Consider the following 10,892-nt stretch of genomic DNA (forward strand, 5'->3'; position numbering starts at 1 on the left):
TAGAGCAAGACACGTAATTTGTGCTGCATGGTAATGGTATTGCTTGGATCATCTTATACATGTATTGTAGATTCGTAGGCCTTTAATATGCCTGCATTTGCAATAACTGATCTGATTACGAGTTGATACCTATCGAATGGTTGGTTTCACTTGTAAATCGGATGAATTACAAAACCACAATCACCTGCCTATTTTCTAGAATACAAAGTTGATGTTGCTCATTATTTTAGTTGTCATATATGATAGAGAAATTGTGTGAATGGAGTTGTCATTGAACATTTTTGCAATTTAATTAATCCTTGGTTAAATTGTAGCTATGGACTATATTACCTAAACTTGTCAGTTGATATAAGATGCTGTGTTTTCGAAGCGTACAATCCATCTAAACCCAATTAAACTTTACACATAAGCAGGATGGCTCGGTTCTTTTCTTGCGGTAAAATTGAGATTTGTTCTGTTGTGAAAAAATATGCCAGATAGTAAGGTTCTTAGCACCCCTGATTCACATCTGACACTGGCCATTTTTTGTAGGTTGTCAAGCTACTCCATATCCTCTTAAGTCCCTATATCATGACATACAATGATCCGCTACAGTTATTAAAAGTGAAAGCTACCGAAAAACCTTTATCCTATATCCACTACAGAACAAAATCCAACAAAAAATGTAGTAATCTAAAAAGTACATAGGTTGTACTAAAAATCTGCTACAATAATTGTTTTCCCTTCTTTTCTTTTCTTTTGGAATAACTTCTCCATATTTCATTGTGAAAATCTTATCAAGAGAAATACTAAACAATTAATTTACATGTAGATTTGAGGATGACAAAAGTGTTTCTAGTTTGTTCGCGGAATTTTGGGAAGAAAATATGAGCAGTGAACGGATCACACTTCAATTGTATATGGGAGAAATTGTTGTTCTTATTTGTGAGGGAATTATGTCATCTTCGTGGGCAAGTAAGAGGAAGGTATGCCTCCTTTTGTGTTTCATTGTGTACAGATTACCTTACTATCTATAGAGTCTTGTTTGCTAATTTGGTTTTCTTTTTCTGATCCCTTTTCTTTTATTTCTCTATCCTGTAATTTTGTACTTCCAGTCAGCCCTGGCTATTAGTAAGCTTAGTCAGGTGTTGGGTGAATCACTGTCTTCACATCATGATGCTCTGCTCAAATCTCTTATGAAGGAACTTCCTGGTCGTTTATGGGAGGTAGGAATACTTTCTTTTTTATTTTTACACTAGTAGTCTCGTAGATGGTATTGCCCAAGTCATTAAAAGGGTGGTGACAAAAACTCCTAGTTAAATTACCCCTATTATGGTGTTTGTCTTACTTTCCTCATAACTTCTTTCCATGCACGAGTGTTTTTGATTAAGCATTATTAGATTGTTAACCATCGACTCATCTAAAGGCTTAAGCTGTAAGAGAGAGGGATAACTTTATTATTTCTTGCCTCAACATGCCCTGTCACTTGTAGCCAGGCTCTCCTTCATAAGCGGGCAAAACATTTGTAAATATTTTAACATTAGGTAGGTGGTGAGGTTCCAACACAAGATCTATTGCCTACTCTGATACCGTATTAGATTGTTGACCACCAACTTATCCAAAAGCTTAAGCTGTAAGAGAGAGGGATAACTTTATTATTTCTAGCTTCAACGTGAACAAAACTTTTTTCCTCTCAGTTTCAAACTTTCAATCACCTTTTTGTAAAGGCTCACTCCTCTTGACTGACTTTGTAGGTTGCGATCTTGTTTACTTTTGTAGTAAACTAGTACACTCCTTGTGTTTTGCTTGATTTACCTGACTAGGTCTAATTAAACTTGCTGCTGTATCAACTATTCCTTTGTAATTTTTACACCTGCCTCCCTCTTTCTTGAGCATGTTTCACTATTATAAGAGCACATGATGTTGCCAGTTCTATGCCGAATCTTTGGCTCCGTCCATATATCCTACCCTAGTCATTGTATACATTATTTCTATACCCAACAAGTGGCCCATTTCTGGATTTTCACTTATTTTTCTTTGTTTGTAGTTGTCCTCAACTGTCGCTTGATTTCAGTCAATTCCTCACTGAAGATTAACATTTCACGTCCTATTGTCCTCTCTTTATTTGGTTCCTATTGTCCTCTCTTTCATTAGTAAGTTACTAAGTTTGAAATATTGGTCATACATAACAGTCTAGGCCGATATGTAATGGTATCGGAATGTACCGAATCCCATTATGGCCGATATTACAATATTAAGGAAATTACCATATGGGAAAAATATGGCCATTATGGGCTGTTGTGGTTAGGGATGGCAATCTCACTTTTTCCTGTGTCGTGCAATTTTTAAAAAAAAATTCACGTCTCTGGTTCCCGATACCATTGCGCTATGACTTACATCCCGAAACTGCGACATCGCAACCGATACTGATATTTCGAAGTAGTATGTCCCTTGCGAACTTGACTGAATAATCAGGTAAATTCGACTGTACCCCCTGGGGTTAGACCAAAAAATACTGAGCCTTGTAATGTTTGTTAAGCGACACTAGACACTTCGCGGGAAACTGCAGAAATGTAACTGGACATTACATTTAAGAGAGAAAACTGCTGTGACAGCTTTAAAGGAAAACTGCATTTGTCTTCTCCACCTCCAGTGGTCACGACGACGACGACGCAGCCACCACTTCATCTCTCTTTCCCTCTGTTTATTCAGACATTTATACCAAATCTTAATAAGCGAAAGAATCATTATACCCATGTCATCTACACAGAGTTAGACTAAAATCATTTGATACGAAACATCGTGGGAGTTTTATTTTGAAAAACTGTGTAAAGGAGTGAGGGATTGGAATCACCAAGGTGAAGAACCTTCCATCGCAATCAACAACTCTACAATTCCTCCGTCAACCTCTTTTCTGCAAACACTCCTTACAATCTCCATAACCTCCACTCCACCACCGGCACCCTCCATTTCCATTGACGGCACCCTCCATTTCCATTGACAGCCCCCTCCCTCCGGTCCTCCAATTCACCTTCTCAGTTATCATTGTAGGGCTGAGAAGTACATGCACAATACAAAATATAGGTTATGGACATGACATGTGAACATACAGCTACACATTGATTTTGAAAATATCCAGAAACAATGTACTTTCAATATATATTAAAGTGCTATGTGTTTGTATCTATCATAGACTTAAAACAATAACAACATAAAAGTTCTACCGTGCATAATCTCATTATTCAACACACGCTAGAGCAACTCATATAGAGTAAGGCAAAAAGGAAGAGTAACCCACAAACTGTTAAGGTCTACAACAAATAGTTGCAACTTATTTTTCTTCTATGGAACAAAATATTGCACCTTAGTTTATGAAATATTCAACAAGCATGGCCCGTAGTCCAAACCAGGTGGTGAGATGTTCCCGAAACAAGACAATGGTGGCTGATCCATTGTTCAACCAAAAAAATACGATGCAAGACATGATGTGGAATGCCGTGTCTGTGCTTTCACACGTGTCATGCAAAACTATGGCAACTAGAATAAAGTGTCCATGACTAGTAGTTGGTGCGATCCAAAATATCAAAACCTTACAAAAGCTGATATTATGGCCATATATAGATAGACATAAGGCAGGAGACTTGTAAAAAGTACTTATATACGTATAACAGATTATTTCTCCGTTGTGAACGAATTCCTGTCACGGAATGATCGGTCTCCATTCTCTGCCTTGATTGTGAAGAGCTTTGGCAAACTTGTGGTTGGGCTGGTAGATTTTTGTTTGCTCCATGAACTTTCATAGAGGAGACATACCACAAACAGGGTGCTGGATGTGCAGTGTGGGAGGAACGAGTAGAGGGTTGGGTGCTGTTTGCATTGGGGGAGAAGGCTGGAGGTAAGGAAGAAAAGAGAAAAGGACACAAATGAGAACTCATTAAGGGCTTAAATTTTATACATTAAGAATTCAATCTTAAAAAAATATGCTAAAATTCGTTCATGATACATACCATTATTAACATGATTAGAAAAAATAACAGTTTCCCGTTGCACGTTACAATAATGGGGTTTAGTGTTTCAGGAAAAAAAGATGAGGGAGACTTTTTTTTGGGGAATAGCCAAAGTGGTGTAAAATCTAGGTAGCAAGTTTGTCTGTGGGAGTGGGAGTGAGTGCGAGAGCTTTTGAACGTCAAACTTGATAAAAGAAAATTGAGTCAGAGCGTCTTCAGAGTAGTTAGGAAGGGGTACCACTATAACTTTTACAAAGGAAATAGCATAGTTTCAGATTCTAATCACCTCGAAATACACTGCTTGAACCGAAGCACATGAACTTAGAGATTCAACTCCTGATTCATTTGGGCAGGCCACAAAACTGAAACATTTCCAATGCAAAACAAAATGAACCTTTGATCATTCTTCATGTGGGTTATCGTTTTATAGAAATTAAAACCTAATGTCATGGATTCAAATTTCAAGCCACCACCCCTCAGCCTTGAATGAATTATCTGTTGATTGGGCATGGACTGGTGCGTGGTAGCAAATGGGTTAGAGACTTAGGGGATTGCTTGCTTAGATGTGCACAAGTGTACAATTGTTAATTTAGGGAGTAGCGTGAGTGACTATATCAGTGGTTCAAGAACTCAAATTCACATAGGTAACCCTCTTCTGGTGCTCTCATTGTTTCCTCTTCTGGTGCTCTCATTGTTTCTCCGTATCAGTTCTGCATTGTGTGTGAAGATTTGTTATCATTTAATGCACTAAATTTCTATTGTTGTCAATCTTGTGGCAGGGAAAGGATGCTCTATTATGTGCCTTAGCTGACCTGTGTACCTCTTGCCATGAAGCAATATCCTCTTCTGATCCTGCCACACCAAATGCCATTTTAAGTCTGACAGTGTCTGCATGTTCAAAGAAAGTCAAGAAATATCGTGAAGCAGCTTTTTGCTGTCTAGAGCAGGTAAATATCCCATACAGCCTCTTTCAATGTATACTTCGTATGTTTTCCTTCATCACAATAAACTTCTGTTTCTCATCTTCAAAGTTACGTTCGGAGGATACTTTTAGACGGTTAATTTTTTTAGACTTCACAATTATCGTCCATCTCATTTATTTGTTCAAACCAACAAATCAGGGCAAGGCCCAAGAGGCCAGGGCCTAGGGCCTCCAATTAGAGGCCCAAACTAGGGGCCCCATTTTGGTAAACATGTTATATAACTGTTAGGCCAACATTTACTGTATCCTGCTATCCAGCCAAGTGGTAGTTATGAGAGGGTTCCAAGTGAGCCACCCAGGTTCAAACCTTAGGGCCTCGTTCAGTTGCACAGAAAAGATGGGAAAGGACAGGAAAATCAATTTTCCTGTAATTTAATTTTCCGTGTGTTCAATTACCAGGAAAATTGTAGGATCCACAGCTTCAACTTTCCAGGAAACACTTTCTTGCAAAATGGATCTTGCAAGGAATTTTTGTTTTCCTGCAAGATTTCTCGTCAACAGAACACACAGGAAAATAAATTTCATTTTCCTTTCCTTTCCTGGGAACTAATTTCCCACACAACAGTCCCGACAACTGAGTTGAGCCTAGGAGCCTCACTTTTTACTTTCTGGAAACATGCCTTTTCTTTTTCTTGAACAGCTTACATTTCCCCCTTGAATTTGTTCTTATATTTATAAATTTAAATTTTCTCAAGATATTTTTATACACATGACTTTTACAAAAAAAAAAAAAAGGTAGCGTTTTATATTTTAATTTACTCCTAATTATCAGCAAAGAACTGTTCTTAATTTTTTTTAACAAAAAATAGAAGGCCCCTTTTATAAATTGGCCTAGGGCGGGCCCCAAAATATGTTATGCCGGCCCTGCAACAAATAAGTCTTAGTTCTTTTGAAATATTTATTTGCAATGTTGGGGGACAAATCGCTGTATTTTAAAGGGTTTTTCTCATCTTCTCTCGCTCTTTAAATGAGTCGAACAAAGAACAAAAACTATGAGTAAGGGAGAATTATACTGAGTACTCAAATCAAAATTTTAGGAGGGCCCAATCTCCACCAAAATTAAAGGGATCAGGATCAGATATCCAATTCTTGAGTCCTAAGATAAATTGGAAAGCAAATACGTGTTAGATTTGTCCGACATCGCTCATCTAAGCCACTCAAGCTTGGTTAATAAATTCTAGAGGTTACTCCACCTATTGCCAATTGGTTTTAGGTTGGAACCCTCCAAGAAATCTAACAATACGGAGTGCGTGAATAGAGATACAATGACCTTAGGTCGGATGATTCACAAAATACATGCTCCCAGAGGTAATAGAGGCTGTGGAAGATTTACTAATTGCACTTCTTGCTGATGAAAGTTGATCTTCTGAGATATTTCTCATCTGATTTTTCCTTTATCAGAGTTTGTCAAAAGAGCCCTATTATAGGTTTTACTGCTATAAACAGCTAAAACAACAATTAGACCTTCCTTGCTGAATACGGGAATAGAATGGCTAAAATAAATATTTGTTTTAGAAGGAAAAGAAAAAATTGGAAAGAACCACTAGTCTTGGTGAGGCCCAACCTACTAAATGATTGCATTCCTGATATTTACCATCCGACCACCACACATGATGTAGGACTAGCGCAGGATTGTAAGAGGAAGGGAAAACTAAGGGAGATGCTCAAGAAAAGTAGTATGATGAGACACATAAAGCTTTTTAGTGAATGGACCATAACGCATGTACCCTTTCTGAGTAATGTTGTGTCCCAAGGAAACACATGTATTACCATTCATCAACAGGTGCCACTATCAGGTAAAAGTGCAGAACAGAATGCACACAAATCTTACTATGCTCCAGTCTAGAAAGGAAGGTCATACGCATCATAGCTAAGATATGCTAGCTTCTACCAGGAAAAAAGGAAGTAAAGACACTTCGTTGGCGCATATCCAGTGTGAAATACTGCATTAGTCAGACACAGGCTGAAATGCAAATAAGTGCAAAGATAAGGCCATCAGAGCTGATGGTGATTCATCGTTAAGAGTTAACTGCTGATTGTGTAACTGAGTTTTGTTGCTGATCGAGAAAGAAACTGAAGAGGATTGGATCTGAGAAGCTGATGGTGCTGATCCTGATTGATTGATAGATAGGAGGGGCCATTGGCCAGTGCAAACAATCTATTCTGGTGGCTGGTGCTTCGATTCCATGTGACAATACAGAGAGTAGACAAAAGTATTTGTCTTACTGAATCATTAGGTTAGAAAACTCATGGTGGCTATAGAAGCAACCTAACCATCACTAGACATAAAGCAAACACTTATAAACATGAAGAATGTACTACGCTTAATGAAATGGATTGATGATGTCAACACATCCTTCAGTTCTTTACACATTCACAGCTGCTTTGGTCATTGCTTATTTACTTTGCGTTCACTAACATTTGTGTTTCCTCTTTGAGCATTCATTTGATGTTGTACTTTATTTTAAACCGATTTTACATTGTACTCGAGTGTAACAAATTCTTGTCCGGATTCCCAAAACTTATTTAACTTCACTCCCTTTCCCCTGTTTTCAGGTTATAAAAGCCTTCAAGAATCCAGACTTCTTTAGTGTGGTCTTTCCGTTATTATTTGATATGTGCAATTCAACCACTCTTACTAAGTCTGGCCATGTAACATTGGCAAGTGATGCTGGTAAAGCAGGTAGTTACCTGCTTTAAGTCTTTCATTCAAGTTCCTCATCGTGCCTTCCTATTATTTAATATGTTCTGTCACTCGGAGACTGGTATGGATTCAAAATTATTAGCAAGCTAACTCTCATTGACACCCTCATGTAATGATTCTGATGGACATAATTCTGATACGACTGCTTGCAGATCTAGAGAGTTAGAAATTCCTTGGTAAACATTTGATTTCTATACACTATCGAAATTTTAAAGCAATGTATTAAGTAGCAAATGAACACTTAAATGGCTTTTGTCGATGTAAAATAAGATGACCTTGTCGATATGAGTATTTCATGCATGTTAATGTCATGGGTTTGTGCTTTCAACTTTTACTCTCGGCTGTTATCAAGAGCCAAGAAATTACTGCGATGTTTACTGTTTGCCATTATACCTTAGGATGGCTAAATGCTTTCATGCTCTCCAATGTTATTCTTGGATGTTACCTACTACCAAGGAACAGCTGCGCTATTGTTTCTGTTTCATTGTGATATGTACTGTAGAATCTTTTGATTCGGGAGATTTTTTGGGCCTTTGCTAGTAGTTTGTCTTACCAACCATTACTATCTGGTGTGCATATGCAGATGAAGAAGACCATAATTCAATTCCACATGCTAAGGTTATTGACTGCATCACAGCCTGCATCTGTGTGGGGCACGGAAGTCATATTCTTGAACAGCAAAATAATCTTGTGAATGTTATCTTAATGCTGCTGTCACCCGGTTTTCCTTGGACAGGTACTTTCTGTTTTCCTTTTTCTTTCCTTGTGAATCATTTAAAGATTGCTTTTCTTAACGTAGTGATACTGTTGTGAGCAGTCAAAATGTCAGTGTTTTTGTTAATAAAAGAACTTTGTTCAAGGCTTCACAACATTGGAAATGACTCTCAGGGAACATCCCTACATACCGTTCTATGTTCTTTTGTTCATGAGGTAATGTTATGGTCCTAGACTATTTGTGGCTTTACCCTGTCAAATATGAATCCTTTTTTCTTTCTTTTTCTTTTTCCAAATGATATGAATCCGTTTTTTATCTGAGTTTTTCGCTGTGCTATTCTCCAGTTGTTTCACTCTGCGTCACCTAAGGTAGTGGAATGCATATACGCAATCAAGATAGCACAGGTATGCCATATGCCACTTTCCCTTTTTGTTCAGTTAATTAAGTAATACCTTTGGATATGTAATTTCTCATGTGGCATTTGTCTTGCAAGAATTTGATGGCTAGTACGATGTTGAGTATAAACTTCTGAGACGAAATGTGTCAATCATGTCCTACTGATATCCAATCAATATGCTTTAAATTTTTGCATGCGCAACGACAATTTTTTTTAATCTTTCCATTTTATGTGTAGTATACTTCGAAGTTTTGGGATGTATAATGGAGTGGAACTTGGATCTAATGATGGTAGACTATCATTTTCCCTCTATTTCTTTGGTTTTCTTTTTTTTTTTTATGACGATGTTCTTATTAACAACGGCCTCAGTATATGTTTCTACGGATGCTTACGTATACTGTGCTCCTGGAAATTCTATGCTTTTTTATGTTGTTTTTTTTTTTGGCCCTCAGCCCTAACCACCATCTTTTTCAAAGCCCATTCCAATGATTTTAGGTGTAAACTGTTTTTTGTGTCCCAAATTGTTTTCCCATTTGGAAAAGTTATAGAACACACTCAAAGGTATATTGTTCTTTTGCCCTTGTCTCACAAAATGAAGTGGCAAGTCCAACTTGAATTGAAGGCTATTTTCGAAAGATTTTGTTTGTAAAGCTTAACGCTTGTGTTCTCTTAATGAGTTGAATTTCCTAACGTGGAGAAATGAATTTGTACGGAAGGAGTACATATGTTACCCATTTTAAGTCACCTTCAACTTATCAGAAAATAGTTATTCATCATACCTGTAAATGAACATGAACGTCAGTAATCAGCTATGGAAAGTATTGATGCTTGATTATTTGATCAATCAAGCGTGATGCAGTATCTGCGTGTTTTCAATTTGTACTGAATATTAATGTGTAGCCCTTTTCGGTGATTTCAGGTTCACATAGCTGCTTCAGAGTGTCTTCTGGAAATGACTGAGCTGTACAGAGACCTTCCACCGGTGCACTGGACAGACGTAGGGTTTAAGAGTGAGGTTCTCCATCAGTACGAAGCAGAAAAGAATGAGCAGGCAAAATCACTGTTAAAGAAATCTTTTGATATTCTCGAAAGCCTCGAACAACAAAAGGTTGAAACATCCTGAGTTTATCTGCTTCACAGAGCTCCACTATCCCGGGTTGTTTGTCTCTATCCTCGAACTCCTCGAAGGTCGAAATGTGACCAGCTGGCCTCCAGGTTGTCTCTAATGAAATAAGTTGTATCGTCTAACACATGCATAGGGAAAGGGTTAACAGAGATTACTTGCAAAAGAAGAAAGAGAAGATAAAAGGAAAGGGGAGGTAAAGAGAAAGGAAAGAAACTGCAGAGATTGCAAATGGAACAATCGAATCCAGCATAGAGGGTATTAATCATTCGAATATTCATTGAATATGGTGTTCATGCTCGCGCGATGACTTGGTATTCGCTAATATTGGACCTATATTTGTACTTCTTATCTTTACGCTTATGTTGCTTCGGGGTCATTTTGATTGGGTGGAATCAAGGTAGATTGGATTGCAAATCCCATGGAACTGCATTTCCTGCATTTGAGTTCAACAATTGATAGAGGGATTACATATCCACCAGACAATCAATCCCACAGAACATTAGATACTCATTGTCATGAAATTTGTGGTACTGGCGATTCCCTGGTATTATATAATCTCGCCACCAAAACAAACTTGTCAAACTTGGGCTTGCAGCAACTAATGATTTTTCTAGCTCTGAACTATGTTATGGATTCGAATGCAGAGAAATTGACCCTTCATGAGTGGAATTTTCATCGTCGAGGGATGGCTACGAACCCTTTTAAAAATTCTCCAAAGTAACAACCTTTTTCGATCTTCCATGGCTGCTGAGGAGAATTATTAATGGAGGGAAGTTGTCAAAATCACTATAGTACCAGGAAAAAAAAAAAAACTCTTAGATTCGTTTTATTGAAGAAGACGATGCCTCCAAAGGGAAAAGGGAAAAATCTATATTGGATAATTTTAGGATTGATTCCGTAATAGACACTCAGACAAATTTCAGATTCTCTCTCAATTACAGTTGTGGGCGTTGCAGGTAGCAAGGCGTTGAGCGACGTGGAA

General features: G+C 37.8%; 1 protein-coding gene across 3 annotated transcripts in view; it reads left to right on the forward strand.

Moving 5' to 3' along the window:
- The window catches only part of LOC131312529 (uncharacterized), a 38,531-nt gene extending 27,961 nt beyond the window's left edge, over nucleotides 1–10,570 (forward strand). For all 3 annotated transcript variants that reach the window (XM_058340363.1, XM_058340364.1, XM_058340365.1), the window contains 8 exons: nucleotides 812–965; nucleotides 1,095–1,205; nucleotides 4,766–4,933; nucleotides 7,525–7,651; nucleotides 8,256–8,408; nucleotides 8,490–8,602; nucleotides 8,732–8,791; nucleotides 9,704–10,570. In XM_058340363.1, coding sequence (XP_058196346.1) covers nucleotides 812–965; nucleotides 1,095–1,205; nucleotides 4,766–4,933; nucleotides 7,525–7,651; nucleotides 8,256–8,408; nucleotides 8,490–8,602; nucleotides 8,732–8,791; nucleotides 9,704–9,907 — 1,090 coding nt within the window. In that variant the 3' untranslated portion in view covers nucleotides 9,908–10,570. The remainder of the gene's footprint in view (nucleotides 1–811; nucleotides 966–1,094; nucleotides 1,206–4,765; nucleotides 4,934–7,524; nucleotides 7,652–8,255; nucleotides 8,409–8,489; nucleotides 8,603–8,731; nucleotides 8,792–9,703) is intronic.
- Nucleotides 10,571–10,892: the final 322 nt, after the last annotated feature.

Source organism: Rhododendron vialii, chromosome 13a, assembly GCF_030253575.1.
Source record: "Rhododendron vialii isolate Sample 1 chromosome 13a, ASM3025357v1".
In the NCBI taxonomy this organism is placed as follows: domain Eukaryota; kingdom Viridiplantae; phylum Streptophyta; class Magnoliopsida; order Ericales; family Ericaceae; genus Rhododendron; species Rhododendron vialii.